Source organism: Castanea sativa, chromosome 8, assembly GCF_040712315.1.
Source record: "Castanea sativa cultivar Marrone di Chiusa Pesio chromosome 8, ASM4071231v1".
In the NCBI taxonomy this organism is placed as follows: Eukaryota; Viridiplantae; Streptophyta; class Magnoliopsida; order Fagales; family Fagaceae; genus Castanea; species Castanea sativa.
Window position 1 is genome coordinate 30241161 of NC_134020.1, and position 21686 is coordinate 30262846.

The window sequence follows — 21686 nt, forward strand, 5'->3', positions numbered from 1 at the left end:
CACAAAAAGAAGATACTGATTATGATGAAACTTTTTCGCCAATAGCCATGCTTAAATCTATCAGAATTATCTTATCCATTGTTACTCATTATGATTATGAGATTTGGTAAATGGGTGTCAAGACTGTATTTCTTAATGACAATCTTGAAGAAGAAATCTATATGATGCAACCGGAATGTTTCATAACGAAGAACCAATAACATATGTTATGTAAGTTGAAAAGGTCCATTTATGGACTTAAACAAGCATCTAGGTCATGGAACATCAAATTTGATCAAGCAATCAAGTCATTTGGTTTTGAATAAAATCTTGATGAACCATATGTGTACAAAAGACGTCGAAACAAAGTAGTAATGTTCCTAGTGCTTTATATTGATGATATTCTACTCATTGAAAATGATGTAGGGGTAATGTTATCAGTAAAAGTTTGGTTGTCAAGCCAATTTGATATGAAGGACTTGGGTTAAGCTAACTTTATTCTAGAGATCAAGCTTTGGCGAGATTGCAAGAATAAGATGTTAAGTTTATCACAAGCTGGATATATAGATAAGGTTCTAAAACGGTTTAACATGCAAAACTCCAAGAAATGATTACTTTCTTTTAGACATGGAGTTCCTCTATCTGATGACCAAAGGCCTAAGACTCTTGAGGAAGAAAATATGATGAGACAAATTCCTTATGCTTCTGTAGTAGGAAGTCTCATGTATGCCATGCTATATACTAGGCCGGATATTTGTTATTCAGTTGGCATGGTTAGCCGATATCAATCAAATCCATGACCAAAACATTGGCAAGCTATAAAGCATATTCTCAAGTATCTACGGAGAATGAGAAATTATATGCTTGTTTACCATAGTGAGGATTTGATTCCCATTGGCTATAAAGATTCAGATTTTCAATCAGATTTTGATTTCAGAAAGTTCACTTCAGGTTGTGTGTTCACCTTAGGAGGTGGAGCTATAATTTGGAGGAGTGTTAAGCAATCTTGTATTGCGGACTCCACTATGGAAGCTGAATATATTGCTGCTTGTGAAGCGGCAAAGGAAGTTGTTTGCCATAAGACAATTATAACATAAATTGAATTAGATTTGATCTATGTAATTGAATACACTTACCTTGACAAGACATTCTTCTGAAAAAAAAAAAAACAAAAAAAAAACCTTGACTAGACATGTATACAGCCTACAACATCATTGGTGGTGCAAAAAATTTAGCAATTTAGCATCACAGAAGGCTACTTTATCTATTTTAGAGCTTTCACCGTAAAAGAGTTGAAAATTTTAGCTTTTAACAACTCAAAAACATAATTTACCTATTTTAACAACACACTTTACAATATACCCAACATCAAAACTTCTATTTTAACATACACCACGTTAAAATAATATAAACAACCTAATAAAATAAATATATTAAAACCATAACTCATAGCCACCATCAACCTCAACAACCCACTAGCATTGTCAACCACAACCCACTGCCACCATTAACCATAACCCATAAACACCCAGAGCAACCCACTGCCACCATAAAAACCAACATAATAGCAACAACCACCTCCACCGTCGCCCCACTGGCCATAACTACAAACCACAATAGCAGAATTAAAAAAATCCAACCAACCAATGAATCTGACCACCACGAACGAATTTGACCACCACCTCCACCATTGCCCCACCAACCCACGAATCCGATCTCACAACCACGCCGATGCCTAGCCAAACCCAGTCAATAGAGAAGGGAGGAGAAAGGAGGGAATTAAAAAAAAAAAAGAGAATGGAGGGAATAAAAAAATGTTTTTTATGTTTACCTACATGCTATAGTGAGCCGTTATTGATAACAACCCATTGTAGCATGAAGGTAAAATATAGTTAAAACTTTTAGTTATATCAACTTTGCTGTAGGGCCTTTTTTGTGATTGAGATGCTAAAATAACTTTTGAGTTATTTTAGCATCTTTATTGTGAGTACTCTTACTATCGTACTTTTCAAAACGCTTAACATCAATAGTTTTATTTTAGCATTCAACATAATAAAATGATACAAACAACACAATAAAATAATATATCTACTACAATAAACAACAACCATCACCGCCAACACAATAAAATAAGAAAAATGCTATGTTCACAATAAATCTAATGTAGTAGGTTGTTACGGCCTTACGGGTGGTTATTAGTGAGATAGAAAAGTAATTTCAATGATAAATTCAAATTAAAACTAATAATAACTAACCACCTATGATTTGTTATGAAAATATTGTGGACGTAGCAATTCTCATAAAATAATATATTTTAATAAAATATTATTTTTTAAGAGAAATGTTATGTTTACGACATTTTCACAACAAATCCTACGTGGCAGGTTGTTATTGGGTAGAAAAGTAATTTCAGTGATAGGTTCAAATTAAAAATAAAAACGACTAACCACTTATAATTTGTTGTGAAAATATTGTAAGAATATTGTAGACGTATCACCTTTTTTTTTTTTAACCATCTAAGTTACAGTGCACTGCCAAAAAAATTGGCTTTTCCTCCACTGATGCAGGAGCATTTGTTATGTTTGGTTGATAAATTTAGCATTTTAGCAATTTGCTTCCACCAATTCTAATGCTCTTAGACATAATGCCATCCATAGGCCATTTTTTTAATTTTTTTTTTTGTTCTTCCTCTCAAAGTGAGCCTAATATTGAGAGAGAGAGAGAGAGAGAGAGAGAGAGGAAAAAAAGAGCCTTTCTAGTTTTTGTATATTATAGACGGAAACTCCTTAATTAGTAGGCTTTGCTAGTTAATTAAAGCGTAATTATATCTCAAAAAAAGAAAAAGAAAAAACTTAATCCAGACACTTTCTGCATGACAGGAACAAAGGAATTACTGATTATAGACTTTATAGTGACACATAAAGCAACCCTCCATCCTTCTACAAAAATAAATAAATGTAGGAAATATATAAATTCTACTTTCTGCAGCTCACACGTCAAGGAATCTTTCGCACAGTGAATCCAGCATCTAAAGTCTACCTTTTTTCTTGATTTACATACATATATAAAATAACCACCGCAAAGTGATTCTCAAAAAAAACAAAAAAACTTTAAGTACCCTAGGACCTAGGAGGTTGAATATATCTTTTAAAGTATCCGAGATTATCGGTAATAACTAAATAAGATATCGGTTCCATTTGTATTTGTCTGAAGGGGATGCTTAATTTTTTATTACGTTATACGTGGATGAATTACATCAGTACACTTTGAATATATCAGATCAAGATCCACTGTTTATATAAATCATTTAGAAAATCAAGTATTATCTTTTCAACATTGATTCAATGTAACGAAAAATTATACTAGGATTTTTATTTTTTGGTATCGCTGTAAATATTAGAATGATATTAAGAACGATTAACTGCCATAACAACTCCCACTTACCAAAGATAATACATTATTAATTGAAATGAAAGTGACAACGAAAGTGAGTGAAAAAACCCAGTTGCACAGGCTTCTATCCTATGACTATGGTGTCCAATGTTTTGTAGGCGCTTATGTTTCACGTGCTCTTCCTTCGTTGTTACACATTAGTAATAGCCTTTCTCTCTATAAAGTAACAAAACCCACATTTTCTTTTTTTCAATATTTGCCACTCCATTGCCAATTCTTTGCTTTCTAGCTTTTCTTTTTAGTCTATATAGTATATACTATATAGCCTTTGCAGCTTCCAATGGCAGATCTCAAGCTTGTGACCGAGATTTCTTTCGCTGAAATATTCCTGTGCAGCGCTTTCGCGGCTTGTTTTGCCGAGGTACCATTGATCTTCCTGATTTTGAATTAAAATTGTGTTCATTCAATTCTCATTTATGCGTTTTACTTAATTTGATATCTGGGTATTAACAATCTTTGACTTTTCTTTCGTGTTTTGAGCTCAAAGAGTATGCTTTGCTTACTAATCTGGGTTTTAAAGGAGATTTATTATTATCAGCGTAGTGTGATTCTTTTGATTTATATGTCTCATTTGGGTGTTCTAGGAAATGTGGTACAGCTGAATTTCAAAAACCATGTGTCTATCTGTCATCATTTTTTTTTTTTTTTAATTTTAAATTATTACTAATTTTCATGTTCTAGGTTATGTACAATTTTTTAAAGTTTCACTTTTTTCTAGCTACAACTATAATTCGATCAAGCATCGACAAATAAGCAAATAAGCTACTGCTTCTTTCTTTTGTTGAAAACAGGTCTGTCTGTTGTAATCAAAGCTTATGAAATTCTGTTACTTGAATTTGATGTGTTTGTCTGCTGGTGACTACCAAAACGTGATCTGGGAGTTTTGTTATTAACTATTAATGTAATATTGCTGTTAGAAAAATGGTTAAATTGTTAAGTTACCATTTTCTACTAACTTAAGCTTTTGGAATAATTGATAATTTATCATGTTCTTAACATAGATGGACACGAGTTTGAACTCTGTCTCTACTCTTACTCCCATTTAAAAGGGGGAGACTGCGCCTACCAAGGATAATTGGTAATTTTGCAATTGATGTTTGGTTTTCAGCTATATTCTTTTATGATTTTCTTTTTAAAATGTGATTTTATAGGTATTAGACAGCATTGCCCTAGTTTACTGTTGAAGGATTTTAGTCAATGAGTAATGGTATTATTCTACATTATGTGCTAGGTTCTATCTTTTTTTCCCCTTTACTTGTTTAAGCTTATTTGACTTCAGATAATTCCTCCTGATTCTCAAGCAGTTTGAAATTCAGTTTTGAAAACCTGTTTCGTTTATAAAAATTGTCCTTTATGACAACGAAAGAAACACATTACTTGATTATCTAAGAATTGTATTCTGATTGTAAAATTGATGCATTAACTTAATAAGGCAAAACAGGAGTACATGATGTCAAAGTGATGGATTTTGTCTTAGCCTGAGTTAAGGTCTTAGTTTCCATAATCTGTTTTTGTAGTTAAGCATTATGATATAATGGTTCATGCTCTATGCAGTATGCATAATAATGCATTTGCTTTCTTTAGTAATGTCACAGTTCTTTTCTTCTAAAAACACACGCACACACACCTATTGGAGCTCACAAAAATATGAGTGGATTTCACTTGTCATTGTCTTCATTGATTTTTTTTGCAGTTCTGTACTCTTCCTTTGGACACTGCTAAAGTCAGGCTTCAGCTTCAAAAGAAATCAGCAGCAGCTGGGGTGGATGGAGTGGGTTTTCCCAAATATAGAGGCTTGTTGGGTACTATGGCCACCATTGCCAGGGAAGAAGGTTTGTCGGCACTTTGGAAAGGCCTTATTCCAGGATTACAACGCCAGTGTCTTTATGGAGGCTTACGGATTGGCTTATATGGTCCTGTGAGTTTATTATATGCTCTTTTCATGAATACAATTAATTCTTATGCTTTCTCAGCGGCACAAGTTTATGTGTATTCATTAATTGCATGTTGAACAGGTCAAAAGATATCTAGTTGGCAGTGAATTTACTGGAGAAATTCCTTTATACCACAAAATACTTGCTGCTTTTTTAACAGGTGAGAATGTTTCTCACTTCCCTGCCTGCTGTTCGAATTTGCATACAACCTGCATTAACTTTCTCAAACTATTGTCACCATTCCCATTGCTTCTTTAGTTTTCATAATAAACTTTTTTTTTAATAAATAAAAAAACTTGACAGGTGCTATAGCAATTATTGTGGCTAATCCAACTGATCTTGTCAAAGTTCGACTTCAAGCTGAAGGAAAATTGCCGGCTGGCGTGCCTAGGCGTTATTCTGGAGCTTGGGATGCTTATTTCACCATAGTGAAGCAGGTCAGTTTTCTTGCAGTAGTATTGTGCTTTTCTTTTCTTCTTCTTTTTCCCAGTATCTCAGTGTATCATTTCGAATATCTATATAAAAATTAGGAAGGTTTAGGGGCGCTTTGGACTGGCCTTGGCCCCAATGTAGCAAGAAATGCTATAGTAAATGCTGCTGAACTAGCCAGTTATGACCAAGTGAAACAGGTAACATAAAAGTATTAAGTCTTTTAAGTTGAGCTTGTTTTGTATTTTGAAGTTGTTGCCACGTTAAGTTACTTCCAAAATGTCCTAACACACTATACTTATGCAGATGATTTTGAACATTCCAGGGTTCATGGACAATATCTTAACTCATCTGCTAGCTGGTCTAGGTGCAGGTTTCTTTGCTGTCTGTATTGGTTCTCCTGTTGATGTGGTAGGCATTCTTTTTCTGCTTCCTCTACTTTTAGCCACGAATTGTATGGTTTACAGTCTTCCAATAGTCTATTTTCATCTTCATATGCTTTGATTTATAGTTGTATGTTTGTATATGACAAGTTGACATTCACTATTGTAGGAATTTATTCTGTCATTATTTCTGTGATGTTTCTTTGTTTCAATGATTCTGACAAATCAGCTCTAAATTCAAGCTTTTATATCAGACTCAGTCCTCCAGAACTATTTTCATTTAAGAAAATTTCCGTTGAACTTTGTTGAAATTTTGCAACACCGATGGAAAAATTGATAATATGATGGACATGATGCAAATCTTGGATAATTTAAAACAGGCACGACATGATAATTATAAAAACCAACTATTTTGGATTCAAAAGAGTCACATGCTGTCTCTCATGTGTGTAACCTTGTAAATAGTACTAATAACATTTAGATATCTTCATAAGTTCATTTTGACTATGAGATGATATTTTTTTATATGAGTGAATCTGTGCAAGCTTTCTTGCTTTTCTAACTTTTTATTGCTGTTGAAGCTGTTTTCCTGTTGTAGCATAATCTGCAAAATTATTCGCTGCAGGCTTTAACGCGGCTGTGCTAGTGAAAGATTGTGATCAAAATTTGTTTCTTATCATATGAAGCAATTTTATATAGTTTTTTAAGGATGAGCTAGTCAGTCAATGTTGGCTTGGATGCCATGCTTGTTATGTTCCAGGTGAAATCTAGAATGATGGGAGATTCAACTTACAAAAATACGCTTGATTGCTTCATCAAAACTTTGAAGAGTGAGGTATGTTGATTTGTCTTTGAAGTTTATAATTTTCTTTTATGTATTTGTGAATATTACTCTCCTCTCCCCCCCCTCCCTCTCTCTCTCTCACTCTCACACACGCACCTCACAAAGATGCTTTAGATTGGACTCTCTAGAAGGCTACCGATTTTCAAAAAGGAGATCATTCAAGGAAAAAAAAACTCTTCTATGTTCCATTTTTTTTTTGCCCATTATTACTTTTTGGAATATCCCAACACATTATCTACTTTGAAAAGTCAATAAGAACAATTTTAATAATTTTCCTAGCCAAGAGACTTGTAGTTCAACTAGCATCTCTTGGTGTTTCCAATGGAGAGATCTAGGGTTCAAATCTCTCTCTCCAATTCTAACTATCAAATTTTCAATTTTAAAAAAAATTGTACACCTCTTATTATTAATCTTTCTAATTATCAAAAAAAAAAAAAAAACCTAAAATTGCCTTTTATTGTATTGAAAAAAGTTATTATTTTTTGTCCTCTTGTTTTGTACGAGTTTTAATTAAAGATGATAATATTGAAAACTTATGCCTTTTAATTTAAAAGATGATGCATAAAATAACACATCCCCTTAGAACATTGGATTCTAAAGTGAACATATAAAATGGGACAGAGGGGTTCAAGTGATAGTTCAACGGCAATGACATCCTTTGTGGGGTCCCACATTTGTGGTTCCAATTGCACTACCTCCCTCCCCTACTATCTACTTATCAGAAAAAAAAAGGAAAAAAGAAAAAATGAAAAGAAAAAGGGATAGAGGGAAAATAATGAGAAACCAGTGATCTCCTCTGCCTAAAATATAGGGTGGAGGCTGAATGCACGTGGAACTTAACAATAAATAAAATCAGTTGAATTATATATTGTAGGGATTTTTTTCCTTTTAAAATGAGAAACAAGTTCTTACTCTTGATTAATAACTTGACATAAATGTCTGCATGGACCGTCAACTTCAGTAATAAGCACTAACTCATAAAAAATTATTATTGCAGGGATTTCTTGCCTTTTATAAAGGGTTCTTCCCTAATTTTGGCCGGTTGGGTTCTTGGAATGCTATTATGTTTCTAACTTTTGAGCAAGTAAGATATTAAAATTATGTTAATGCATCTTGGTATTGAATTTGAGTTAAATCTAGGTACTTACATGCACCTGATTCTGGGGATTGCTATTCATCCTGCAGTTTCATTCATATGTTGCAATGGAGTTTACTATTTCATTCTTTTAGACGTAGAGAAAGTGTACTAGAATTTGGAATGTTAAAACTACTTTTTTCTAGACTAGAAGAATTGCATATGCTCATAGGAAATTGTAAATTGGTGTCAAGGTAGTGCACCAGGTCTCTTCAGTTTATCCACTTATGGTTTTTCATTCATGGAATGTGGATTTGCTATTGAAATTTTGTCTCACTCTATCTACCATGAGTTTCACTGGTTCAGATGTGCAAACTAGAGTTCCATTTCTAATGCAGGACTGCTGAATTGACCTGATGACACTCTCCACATATGAAGTGGGCACAATTCTGGAATTGCATGACCGTTCACATTAGACTTTAGTAGACTACTATGTTAGTTATTATGTCTTTGAACCTTATGGATTATCCTCAACTAAGAAATAAAAAAAAAAAAAAATCTTTTTAGGTTGGTAGATCTTTTTGTGTACATGATTCTCTGTGAAGCTTGAAAGTATTGATTCTTCTAATATAAAAATTTTAATAATCATTTTGAGTGTTTGCAGAGTCAATTAACCACTCTGTAATTGAAAATCTTGAAAGTGCTCATTATTTCATCTCCATGACAGGCCAAGAGAATTTTCTGAGGTGAAGTCCAACTCTGTAGCTTTCCTGGTTTGGAATTAGTAAAGCAGGAAGGTGCAGCCTTTGCTTGGAAATTGCCTCTTCATCTGTTTCTGATTTTTTGTGGAGAGATAAGATTACCACTACATTTTTTGGTTCACCACTCAGTTATATATATATAGGGTAGTGTATGTAACATTGAATACTGTCAAACTAGAGTGACTTGAAAAGTTATTCATTATTATTGATCCTTTTGTGATAGTTTGCAAGCTACTTTCCTTGCCACTTCTCCATCAAATTTGACATTGCAGACATTATTACGTTGTAAATTTAATGAAAATAACCCACTATATTGTGGGATCTTCATCGTGTACTTGTTTACCGGCCTGAAAGGAAAAGAAATTGAGTGGTTATTCCCGTGGCAAGATCTGGGGGTTGAGTTGTTCTCGATGTTATCTGTATAGATTTTTTGGATCAATTTACTGAGATGTTATGCCGGTTGCTCATTTAGATCTCATCTAGACTTCAGATTGATATCATTGTTAATTACCTAGCCAATGGTGATATCTTGCAGAACATCTTGTACATTTAGCTCTTTATAGCCTGGTGACCCGTAATTTTAAATACAGACTGATTGGACTGGTAAGGCATATTTGAAACTGCAATGAAATGAATATCAGAACACGCTTGTTTCATCTGCAATATATCTTGGTTTCTTATGCATAAACATGGTCCTTCATTGATGGCAATAGCTCTAACAATGAAACATAAGCCTGCATTGTCTGGAACAAAATGGAAAACATCAATTAAGACTGATTTAGTACTGAGGTTCTGGATTTCAGGTCTAGAATCTGAAGCGGCTACATCCAGTTCCGAAAACAGCAAATGTTAATATTACATTTACCTTCTCATTAGTGACCTAACCATCTTAATTACAAGAATAACCTAATGATATCCTAACAGCATTAGTAATAAACAAACAATCCCAAAAAGCCCTTTAATTGTTTAAGAACAGCCAGCTTGACATGTAACAACCTCAATTGTTTGCCTTACGTCCTAGACCAGATAAACCCTAGCCTTAATAACCGAACCGTTTCCAAGCTTGAATCCAGGACTAACTGGGAAACCCACAATTTGACCTGCAGGCACGCGCCCATTTGAAAACTTAATAACACTCTCCATATACTGTGGATGAAACTCAGCTCCCCGACTTGCCTCGAACTGACTAGGTGCTGGGTCAAGTGAGAATGCCAGCAAGTGAAGCAGCCACACAGCCTTGGCAAGCAGCAAGAATTCAACATAAAACTGACTCCTAGGATGGTTCCCGGCCAATACCTGGCGCTGCTGTTCCAAGTCTCCAAACAAGGACTCCTCCATTTTGGGATGAACAATGGAAAGGTACTTCTTGGAGCAGAATTTGCCAAAGTGACAGGTGGGCAAGATCCCAAGAAGTTCAGAAGGGTCCATTGCCTTCATATCGCGGTACTGGGTGAAGCAGTCACGGCGAAACTGGTCTGGATTGAGGAGGGATGAGAGGCTGCCATCCATGTAAAAGGTCTCATGGTCAAATCCTTGAAAGATTTTGCGGGAAATGTAGGATTCAAGAGCATATTTGGCATGGTGGCTAGCAATGACAGATGGAGTGTTGTTAGTAAAGGTGATACTATCAGTGGCAGTGGCAGTGGTGGCGGCTTCAATGGAACGGACAGCAGCAGCAATGTCCCAGTGGGCAGAGCGCATGTGGGAGAGGAGGAGGGATGTGAAGGACTTGGATGCCTCTCTAACCTGGCTCATTGTAGTTTCAAAGAGCTCAGAAGTTGGGGCTACTGCAACTGTTACAATTAAAAGTAGGTTATCAGATTCCTTGCATATTATCAATGCAACCAGAAGAACATGAAACCTTCTAGGAAATTTTATTGTTTTAGTGCCTACAATTTAGGCTAAAATTTAATTAGTCCTTTACCTAATTTCTTCCCCTTCAATTGTCAAATTAGGCCATAAGGTTTAATTTTTGTCAATTTTAGTTTCTTACTTTGTCAAAATGAGACAATCTAGACCTTCCGTCCAAATTTGTTAGCAAATGTAGCTATGTAAACATTTTTAAATCTTTAGAAAAATCACTCATCATGAATCAATTAAGTTTTTAATAATAAAAAAAAAAGCTCAAACAATGTCGTTTACTAACAGTCTTGGACAAAATGACCAAATTAATTCATTTTGATAAAGGGAGGGACTAATTGACAAGATTCAAACTTTCAGGATTAATTTAACAATTGAAGTAAAATCAAGGAACTAAATTGAGTGAGTTCTAGTCAAAACTGAGAAGATAATACTTTCTTTCCCCCCCCCCTCCCCCCTTTTTTTTTGGAATAAAAAGGGAAGGGGGGACAATTTTGGTTGGAAAATTATTCGGTACTAGTACTCCCTCCTTTCATCTGTCCTATTAATTAAATTCATGGTAAGTCTCATTATTCATGTGAAAGAAAGGAGTATAGCATCATAGTACTTTTGAATTGCTCAATAATTACTAGTTTTGGTTCCAATGCCAGGCGATGTTGATGATACTATTGGTTTAGAATTAAAGTAAACAGTTATACACACATCTATGTAAAGAGTTGATGCTAGGATTATTAGCAATTTTACTTAACAAGCTTCACAAACTGAAGTGCCAATTTTTTAAACACTATCCAAAAATATAATTAAGAAATTTATATCTCATATTATTAATGTACACAAGCTGCATTAACTAAATGAACCATGAAGTGTGCAGTGTGCAAAGATGGGGTGTAACTTTTTTTTTTTGCTGAATAAAGATGGGGTGGTAACTGTGAAAACTAAAAACAACCTAAACATGAACCACCCAACAAAACGAGGTGTCGTAGTAGAATTGATAAAAAGTTGGGAAAGAAAAAAACACTAGAGGATAAAATTTTAGAGCTTGACCTTGAGGTTGAAGAGTGCAAGAAAGCTTCTTTTTTGACAAAGAGTGAGAGTGAGACCGTCCCTTCTTTCCCTTGGTAACAGTAGTAGAGAGTGTAGCAACATTCCTAAGCTTCTCCTTGAGATTCTCCACCTCCACTTCCCTCACCTTCACCTCCCTCTTCAGCTCCTCCACCGCCGCCTCATACGGCGCCACCACCTCTCTCACCCCCACTACTCCTCCACTTCTTCCTCCTCTACTACTTCCTCCATTGTAGCTACTCCTCCTAAATCTCTCTCTCAACACACCTAGCCTCTTCAGCTCACCCACCACTGCCACGTCAGCCACCCTTATCCTCTCCGGGTCCCACGGGCAATGCGCTTGTTGTAGGGTCGAGTAAGCTCTCTTCATCGACGACACTGCCTCGAACACTTCCTTCATCACTCTCTCCATCTCCATCATTTTCTCTATCCTCGCCTCTTCCTTCGTCCCTTCCCACCATTCCTTGTACTTTTCCTTTTCTTCTTTTTCTTCTGCTTCTTCTTCTTCCTTGGACTTGAACTCTGCCTCTGCCTCTGCCTCTGACTCGGACTCCGACTCGTCTTCCTCGTCTCCAGCTCGATTCTCGTGGCGGGTAGCGGCTAGTGGATGAAGTAAGCAAGAGGCGGCGACTCTTTGGATCAGATCCGAGAAATTTGACGCCTTGCTCGCCATTTTCTCTAATATATATAGTTCAGAGAAGAAGGAAGCAGCTGATCAGATAAGCTCAAAGCTCAAAGCTCAAGCACTATACTCACTGTTTCTAAAAGCTTTTTCGTACTATAAAAATGAAGGGCCACCAGCATTTAAGAAAACAAAGACCCTTTATTATTTATTAATTATTATACATACATAATTAATGAGCAGAGCAGGACACAAAAGAAATATGCAAGTGCAATTGATTAATGAAACTCATTTAATTAACATCAAAGTCTAATTTCCTTTTCTTTTCTTTTTTTTGGCAATACTTAATTGAAATGTCATTGAAGCAAGTAAACAACTTTGTCAAAAAAGTAAAATGTCATTAAAACAAGTAAACAACTTTGTCAAAAAAAATCTATCGAAAACAAAGCTTTGTCAAAACAAGGAATGTCATTAGATTAAAACAAAGAAAAAATAAACAACAGCTACAGGGGTTTAATAAGTTCAACAATAGCTATCCTCTAGTAAAGAGGTCTAACCTATTTGTGTACTTTTGTTTGTCAATGTGCACTAAAACACAATCTTGTTTGCTTCTCTGGATTTCTCTCTGTGTCGACGAACAAGAGGCTCTGTCAATTTATGGTTTCAAATTGGGGGTGCTTTATTATTCCTGGAGAGTGGAGAGCGCTGAGCTTGAGAGTTGAGTGGTGGCAAGTGGAATAGTGGACCTGTGAGTCTCTCTCTGGCTTGGCTAGGAAGGAAGGAAAGGTACTGCAATAATAAAGGACTATGGGCCTCAACTCTCAACTGGCGGTTGACGCTACTGAACATTGTGAGTGAGAAGATTGGGAAGTGGCCAGTGACCACCGTCCCCACCCAAACAATTACTTTTATTATAAAGAATAGAATCACTCTACCAAAAAAAAAACCATACCAATTAGAATCACATTTAGTGTAAGCTTGGGAGAAGATCATTTTTACACTTATTTTATTATTTAGTTTATTTTTGCTATTATTTATGAGTTTCATTATATTTTTTATACTATTTATAAGTCTGACTGTACTATTTTAGCTAACTTTTACCTTTATCTATAATACTTTCAGCAAAAAATTTTCAGAAATTTCAGTTTCAACAAAATAAGTAGATTCTAAACCAACTCTTAGTGTGTGTTTGACTCCAGCTTAAAAAGTCAGCTTATTTTTGCTACTATTTATGGGCCACTACACTTTTTGATACTATTCATGGTTCTTATTGTACTATTTCAGCTAAATTTTACATTTATTTACGGTACTTTCTGTTAGATTTATGGTTAAGTGGTTAAATTCACCATTTTCTAACAGTTTAAGTTTTTGGGACAATCAGTAATTTAACATGGTATTAGAACAGGAGATCCTGAGTTTGATCTCTGGTTTTACTCTACTTCACATTTAAAATGTTAAATTCTCACTTATTGAGCCCTACTTATTAAAAGGAATTTTAGATCCACAAGTGAGGGAGACTGTTAGACTTATGGTTAATTAATTAAATTCTAGACTTATGGTTAATTAATTAAATTCACAATTTCAACAAACTAAGCGGATCCCAAATAGACACTTAGTCCCACAAATATATTTTTTTAGAATAGTCATACAACTTGGTATGTGTAAATTAAGGACAATTCGGTATGGTTATTTGAGCAATATTTTTCAATTTTTAAACAACATTACATATATTTCTACATATTTTTTTACCCACGCTCATTTCAAAAAATACCAATAAAATTACTAAAACAGCGTTACCAAGCACCCAAAATGACTATAGGGAAACTCACAATCTGAGTCGTACTATAATGTTATTGGGGGACAGGTGTATGGTCGAGATCGGGACTGTGTGGTTTTTTAAGCAGACGGCGAAAATAAAAAAATTAAGAAGATAAAAATTAAAAAGTTGGAATCTGTGAGACTGAGTTGACTCTGTGAACCGGTTACGCACGTGGACCATCTTTCCCATCTCTTTATTATCATTAATTATTGCCTTTTGGTTTGGGTCCGAGCACTTATGTTTTGTTTGGTTGAGGGTCTAAAATGTGGGGGCAAAAAGGGTTCAAAGTTTTTTTTTGGGTGTGTGTTTGCCGTTAATGGTCATGTTATTGTTACTAACATAAAATGGGTAGTATGGCCAATATAAAAACAAAATTAAGTATGAAGAATTAAAATGATAAAATTGAAATATAAAAGATCAAAATGAAAATAACTTTAAAAATTATCAAATTAGTTTTAATTGATCCAATTGGTGTTTGATTCTTCTCTAATCCTCTCATGATGTTATTAATTTCCTTTAGTTTATGGAATTGAATATATCTAATGTGTACTCCATTCTTATTAGACTTTTTAATAATATTTTACAATAATTATCTCGAACATCATTCATTCCACTCATTCTTATTAAAAATTTTAATATGATTTTACAATAATTATCTTAAACATTATTTGCTCACAATAATAATGAGATCTAGATCTCTTCGCAAAGAATGCATATGCCAAATGCAATAAAGGGATCATAGGATCGGGTGAGAATTAGACTCCTCTTGGTGCATGTTAGCTACTTGCTACTGATATGTGCCTGAGCTTCTATTCTATCGATTGCCATTGCAAGTGTCAGATCGTGCGTTCCTCAAGAGTCATACCCTACCTTTCTTATTGATCTCTCTGCCTCATTTGTGGGTTTTGCTGCTTTTGCACCACTCCGAATATGGAGTCTATTGTCATGGTTCTCTTGCTACTTCGCTTAGAGTTTTTCTTTCAGCCTTTAGGGGTTGTCAACCCTTACTCCCCATACATTTAACTTGGGAAGTAGCCTTTTTTTTTTTTTATTAATTTTTTTGGAATTTAATAGTCTTCATTTTTTTTTTCCGCTGTTATAGATTTTTTGTTATAGACTAAAGTTGTATTGGTCACATCTTTATGATTTACGATTTGTATAGTTATTTGGCTATATTTTCTTTGGCACTGCCTTCCCTTGACATATGCTCCTTATAAATATTTGGATAAATTTCACAAACATACTTGAGGTTTGTGATAATACTAACTAGGTCCAAAACATTCTAAAACCCACCAATTTGGTCATTAAAAGACAATTTTGTCCTTGATAGCCAAACACCGTTACTTTCATTTTCTCTTCTTCCTCTCTCTTTTCTGTCTTCCTTTCCCCTTATTCTCCCTCTGTTCTCTAAGTTCTCTTTCTCAAAAACTCTCTCTCTAACCTCAGGCTAATTGTTTAGCAAATCTTGCCAGAAATCAATTTTATTTGAGTGGTTATAATCCCTAATAGCTGAAGTCTTGAACACCGTTACTTTCATAATACGTTTTACAAGTAATCCCAAAGTACCAGAAAAATCAGCATAGTAACAATACCAAAATCTCTGAATCCATAAAAAATAGTATAAAAAACTTTTTAAGAAAAAAAAATCTCCACAAAAAAGCACAAAAAAATATGCAAAATTTAGCTACAAACTCACTCAATAAAATAAATATTATTGCATATTTTGAAAATCTAATCGTTGATTTGCATGTTTCTTACTCTCTTAATACATATGTCAAATTTTATGTCAATTGGATATTATTTACTACATAATCTATAAACTTATATTTTATGCATAATTTTAAATTACAAAACCTTGCAATTTAAAAATGTATTGATGACATAGCTATTGATCTTTAATTTTCTTGAAATTTTGCAAATAATAGAGGATATAAGAAGAAGATGTAATCTAATTGTGGATTTATCAAAATTCACCTCCAATAAAAAGATATTGAGTGAGTTTGTAGCCTAAGACTACAATCAATTTTGTAACTAAACTTTATATATATATATATATATATAAAAACCTTTCAAAACCAATAGAAACCCAAGAAAACCAGCAAAAATCTCAGCCAAACAACACACAAATACCTTTGTAAATTCCTAATGAAATCTCCTTAAAAATCCCAAAAAAAACCCAAAAATACCAACAAAAATCCCAGCCAAACAACATAGAAAACCAGCATATCCCAACTATCTTCATAAGAGAAACCAGAAAAAACACACCATATCACAAGATCGACCATGCTGCGATCCACGCCGCCGCCGCGAGAGTCTGTTGAAGGCGAGATTTAGATCGAAGCACCACCACCACCACCATTGCGTAGGTTCCGATTTGAGAGAGAGAGAGAGAGAGAGAGAGAGAGAGAGAGAGAGTCCATCGACAACTTTGATTGTAGTGGGAATCGAGAAGATCCTTGCATGGTGGTTTTTCTGATGCAGTGACCAAGCCATGAGTTTTACCAGAGCTAAGCTTTAGGGTTCGTTTGATTGAGAGGATGGAAAAATGAGAGAGGATGGAAAAGTGGGAGGATAGAAAAGATTTTAGTTTTTTTCATTTGTGTTTGGTTGGGAGGGTGGAAAAGTGGAGGATGGAAAACTTTTTTGTTTGATTGAAAATAAAGTTTGTATAAATTTACCATTATGTCCCTATTAAATAAAACAAAAAGTATCACATTATACTTTTTAAAAATTTGTGTATAAATGGACACTTCATTAAAGTAAAAAAAAAAATAGTATAAAAAATTTACCGAAAACTGTTTTCTAAAAAAAAAAAAAAGGAACAAAAACAAAAACAAACCAAAATTAATGAGAAAATAAACATATGAGCACCAAAAAATTAAGAAAAGAAGAAGAAGAAGAAGAAAGATAACACGTTCAGACAAAATCAAAGAAAGAGAAGAAAAAAAAAAAAGGCCAAAGCATGTTAGTAAACAGAGAAAGAAAAACATCAAAAGAAAAAAAGAAGATGCCAAGCACGTCAGTAAACAGAGGAAAAAAATCAAAGGAAAAAAAAAGCCAAGTACATAAACAGAGAAAGAAAAAATCAAAGGAAAAGAAAAAGAAGAAGAAACTAGAAACGTTAAAAAAGATGGGGTAGTTTTGTCCAAATATTTTTCTTACTTTTTACTTCAATTTTCTCTCCAATTTGGAGAGATTATATTTTGAAGGGGGAGGAGAGAAAACTTGTGGGCCACACCACTTTTCTCTCCCCCTCTCCCTCTCAACCAAATAGTGAAAAATGTCATTTTTCACGTTATTTTCCTCTTCCTATTTTTCTTCCTTCCCATTTTCACTCCAACCAATTATACCCTTAGTCAGAGAGAGTTTTGAGAAAGAAAACTCAAATAACAAAGAGAGAAGAAGGGGAAAGGAACAAGACAGAAGAGAGAGAGGAAAATGAGAAAATGAGATTAACAGTGTTTGGCGGTTAGGGACAAAATTGTCTTGTGAGGACTAAATTGGTGGATTTTAGAATGTTTGGAACCTAATTGGTATTATCATAAACCTCAGAGTAGGTTTGTGAAACTTACCCTAAATATTTTTATGGGTAAAATGCAAAACTAATTCTCTAAATTTATTCACATTTCATTCAGTCTGCTAACTTTGCTTTTGTTTATTTTGGTCCTCTAACTTTCAAGTTTATTTAATTAAGGCTTTTTCATCAATTTTGTTAAATGTTGTGGTTCATTTTTCAATTTTATAAATTTTTCTTCAAAGTTTTTAAATTAAAAATTTTCAATTAATGATTGAAAAATATTTTCTAAATTTTTTTTTTTCAAAAAATTTTAACAAAAGTTAACGGAAAGATCTTAATTGAATAATTTTAAAACTTAGAAGACTAACATAAATGAAAGTAAAGATAGATGATTGAAATGAAATATGAAGAAAGTTAGAATGTCAGTTTTGAATTTTAGCCCATTTTTATTAGCAATATTTTTATTGCCAATTTCATTAAGAAAATTACCCTTTATTTGTCCTAAGCTCTTATTAAAGAGTCAATAAATTAATATTTTGGGGTATACTAGCTTTAAAAGTTCAGCAAAACACATTTAGATTAAAATTGACTAACCACCAAATATCTTTGTCTAGGGGTACCTCCTATAGGAGACACTTAACGTTCAATTTCCCATAGTGGAACTCTTACTGTAACCAAAAAAAAAAATTAAGACAATATCTTACACATTTTTATAATTGAGACATATGATTATCATATTGCCAGAGACTTTTTTATACAATTTTTACCATTTCCTCGCGAGGCTACATTGGTATATGATAAAATGTAAAATTGTATTGAACAAAGTTTCTCTCCAAACTAGTTTGGAGAGAATCTCTTCAAACTTCTCATATATTTCTTTTTTAGGTGTGAATTTTGAGAATCTAACCGTTGAATTTCATGTTTCTTATGTTCTTAACATACGTATCAAATTTCGTTCAAATTGGATATTATTTACTATTTGATCAATTAACTTATTTTTTATATGCAACTTTAAATCACAAAAACTTGAAATTATAACATTCATTTGATGACATAGCAATTGATCTTTGATCTTCTTGAAATTTTATAAGCATTAAGAATGTAATAAGAACATGCAATCTAACGGTTAGATTTTCAAAATTCACACTCAATATAAAGATATATGATGAGTTTGTAGGGTTTCTTTCCAAACTAGTTTGGAAAGAAACTTTGTTCAATTGTATTTACCTATAGAAGTTATTTCTAATAAGAGATTTGGGGTTTCAACTAGTAAAAATAATTATTTGGGGTTTCAACTAGTTATTTCTATCATATATTTCAAAAAACTAATTTTACCAAAGTTTTAAAATCTATCCATTAAACATTCTAATTTGTCTATTACTTTAAAACAAAATATTTTGATATCTATATATTTTATAAATTTAAACACGAGCACAAAATTATATAGATGTAATATGTGTATGTAGTATACTCTTGTAATCAAATACTACTAGTCCTTTCTCAAAAAAAAATACTACTAGTCGGTCAAAAAGTCCAACTTGTCACCTATCTAGTATCTACCAGTCCCTCAGACCAGGAGGAATGCCATCAAATCTAAAGTCATGACTCAATGGATAAGCTTTCCAATATATTTTTCGTAAATGATTGTACTACATCAAGTCGACGAAATCAAAGACAAAAAATATCTGATATCATCTATTTAAGCATAGGCATATCTGAATTCTGTAGCTCAATTATAGCAAAAAGAAAGAGACAGAAATTTTGATAAGAGAAAAAATGGAGTGTTGAAGGGAAAGGCCAAATAGGAGTGACATTCACTTGTCGGTGGAAGAAGAAGCAAAGTTGGAAGCAAAGGCAAGAGGCGGCGATTCTTTGGATCAGATCGGAGAAATTTGACACCTTGCTCGTCATTTTCTCTAATAAATAGTTCAGAGAAGAAAGAAGCAGCATATCAGATAAGCAAAAGGCTCAAGCATTACGCTCACTGTTACTATAATTTTATTTTTTTCTTTCTGAAAACTTTGTAGGTTCGCCACTTATTTGTTAAAAACTAAAAATTTATTATTAAAAATACTGTAGCAATATATATTTTTTTAAATGCTGTTCACGTGTTCTTAGCCTATGATTGGTCCATGAACAGTAAAACCAGCCGAACGCAAACGCAAAACCATCCCCTCGCAAATGCACTATTATATATGGTGCTGGTTTGGATCCAGCTTATTAGTACTGCGTCTGCGTTTTGCTTTTTTTTTTTTTTTTAACCCAGCCGCAAGGTTGGACTTTTCAGCCATAAGGTTGGACTTTTCAGCCATGAACAGTGCACAAATGCACTGTTTATAGGTCCCACAAATTTTACTTTTCAGCAACTTTTTCATTAAAAATAGGTCCCACGGTACTATTCACACATTTAAAAATTATTTTACTACAGTGTTTTCAGTTTTTAGTTTCAGCAAAATAAATTCTATCCAAACGGACCCCATGATAGTATAAAAGGCCACCAGCATTTAAGATAACAAAGACCCTTTATTATTTATTATACATTTATACATAATTAATGAGCTGAGCAGAGCAGGACACAAAAGAAACATGCAAGTGCAATTGATTAATGAAGCTCATTTAATTAACATCAAAGTCTAATTTCCTTTTTTTGCAATATTTAATTGAAATATCATTGAAACATGTAAACAACTTTGTCAATATATAAAAGAAATGTCAAGTAAACAACTTAGTCAAGAAAAGTAATGTCATTAAAACAAAGAAAAATAAACAATAACTAGACGGGTTTAAGACTTTAAAGTTTAAAAATAGCTAGCCAACCTCAAAATAAGTCTAATCTATTTGTGTACTTTTGACTCTGCTGTGCAGTGTACAGTAAAACAATGAAACACAATCTTGTTCGCATCTAGAGAGTTGAGTGGTGGACTAGTGGACCTGTGACTGTGAGTCTCTCTGTGGCTTGGCTATACGAAGGAAAGGAGTGTGGGTCACAACTGACGCTTCTGAACATTAATTGTGAGTGAAGAAGGATTTGGAAGTGGCCAGTGCCCACTGTCCCCACTCCCTACCCAAACAATTACCAGTAATAAAAAGCATAGAATCACTCTCTAAAAAAAAAAAGAAACATAGAATCTTGTTTGGTTGAGGTGTAAAAATGTTAAGATCCTTAAAAGTTTTTAAGATAGTCTAGGACATGAGTTATTTTAATTTTAACTTTACATTCTATAATAAATGATTCAAATTAGAATTTTTCTATAATATAAAAAAAATTAATGTCATCAATCCACTTAAAAACCCTAATAATATTTATCCCACTTCAGCTATAATGATTCCAACTTAGTTTTTCAAACTGACAGGTAAAATTTTAGTTTATTCCATAAAGGACTCGGATACGATGCTGGAATCAAGGAAATCTAGCGAAGGTCGCTTTTCCTTCGTGGCCTTTGATGTCAATATCATCCGGCCTATTTTCTCATCGTCATCGGCATTATTGATTCCTCTATTTCACTCATTTTTGCCATTGCCCCCGTTACTGTAACTCTTGTACCTTGAGAGTTATTGACTTATTGTAGGCTTTGTTGCAATTAGAAACCAAGTGGTTAATTGGAAATCTTGCCATTATGTTAGGCCCCTTTTGTAATCAATAGGATGGGTGCAGAATTCAATCATGATGAGAAGTTGGTAACATCAAAACCTGGCAATAAATAAACTGAGCCGCTAAATGCATTAAGAATGAATGACACATTCAATCAAAAAAGGAAAAAAAGAAGAATGAATTACACAGTTATGATCAAGGAGTTTGTTGTCTGGTCCAAAAGAAACTTTTAGTTAGCTCAAAATCCAGAGAATGATAAAAAAATTGAACACGTATAACTTTAAATTAAAAACTTTTATTTTTTTTTGGATTTACAATTGCTATTACTGCTAAAACCGTTAGTTAGAACCCTAAAA

The 21686-nt window shown here is 33.6% G+C and overlaps 2 protein-coding genes across 3 annotated transcripts; one reads left to right on the plus strand and one right to left on the minus strand.

Annotated features, from left to right (window-relative positions):
• Nucleotides 1-3473: 3473 nt before the first annotated feature.
• Nucleotides 3474-9192, plus strand: LOC142607422 (mitochondrial uncoupling protein 2). 2 transcript variants are annotated; one of them, XM_075778917.1, is made up of 9 exons: nt 3474-3793; nt 5126-5350; nt 5448-5526; nt 5670-5803; nt 5897-5995; nt 6102-6206; nt 6939-7013; nt 8020-8106; nt 8825-9192. In XM_075778917.1, the coding sequence occupies exons 1-9, from the start codon at nt 3713-3715 to the stop codon at nt 8840-8842; spliced, it is 903 nt and encodes a 300-aa protein (XP_075635032.1). In that variant the 5' UTR covers nt 3474-3712; the 3' UTR covers nt 8843-9192. The 2 variants fall into 2 exon arrangements, with proteins under 2 accessions (XP_075635032.1, XP_075635033.1); XM_075778918.1 differs by lacking the exons at nt 8020-8106; nt 8825-9192 and having other exon boundaries at nt 3510-3793; nt 6804-6939.
• Nucleotides 9193-9597: 405 nt separating this feature from the next.
• LOC142607421 (protein GRAVITROPIC IN THE LIGHT 1) lies at nt 9598-13231 on the minus strand. Its single transcript, XM_075778916.1, has 3 exons — nt 12960-13231; nt 11763-12458; nt 9598-10651 (listed from the first exon to the last, which is right to left on the minus strand). The coding sequence occupies exons 2-3, from the start codon at nt 12451-12453 to the stop codon at nt 9876-9878; spliced, it is 1467 nt and encodes a 488-aa protein (XP_075635031.1). The 5' UTR covers nt 12454-12458; nt 12960-13231; the 3' UTR covers nt 9598-9875.
• Between the last annotated feature and the right edge of the window lie 8455 nt (nt 13232-21686).

Excerpts from the sequence above, each read along its gene's own strand:
- LOC142607421 (XM_075778916.1), bottom strand. The coding sequence starts at position 12,453 with ATGGCGAGCAAGGCGTCAAATTTCTCGGATCTGATCCAAAGAGTCGCC. Across the intron at positions 10,652-11,762 it reads TTGCACTCTTCAACCTCAAG|TTGCAGTAGCCCCAACTTCT; the intron begins GTCAAGCTCTAA and ends TAATTGTAACAG.
- LOC142607422 (XM_075778917.1), top strand. The coding sequence starts at position 3,713 with ATGGCAGATCTCAAGCTTGTGACCGAGATTTCTTTCGCTGAAATATTC. Across the intron at positions 3,794-5,125 it reads TCGCGGCTTGTTTTGCCGAG|TTCTGTACTCTTCCTTTGGA; the intron begins GTACCATTGATC and ends TTTTTTTTGCAG. Across the intron at positions 5,996-6,101 it reads GTTATGACCAAGTGAAACAG|ATGATTTTGAACATTCCAGG; the intron begins GTAACATAAAAG and ends ATACTTATGCAG.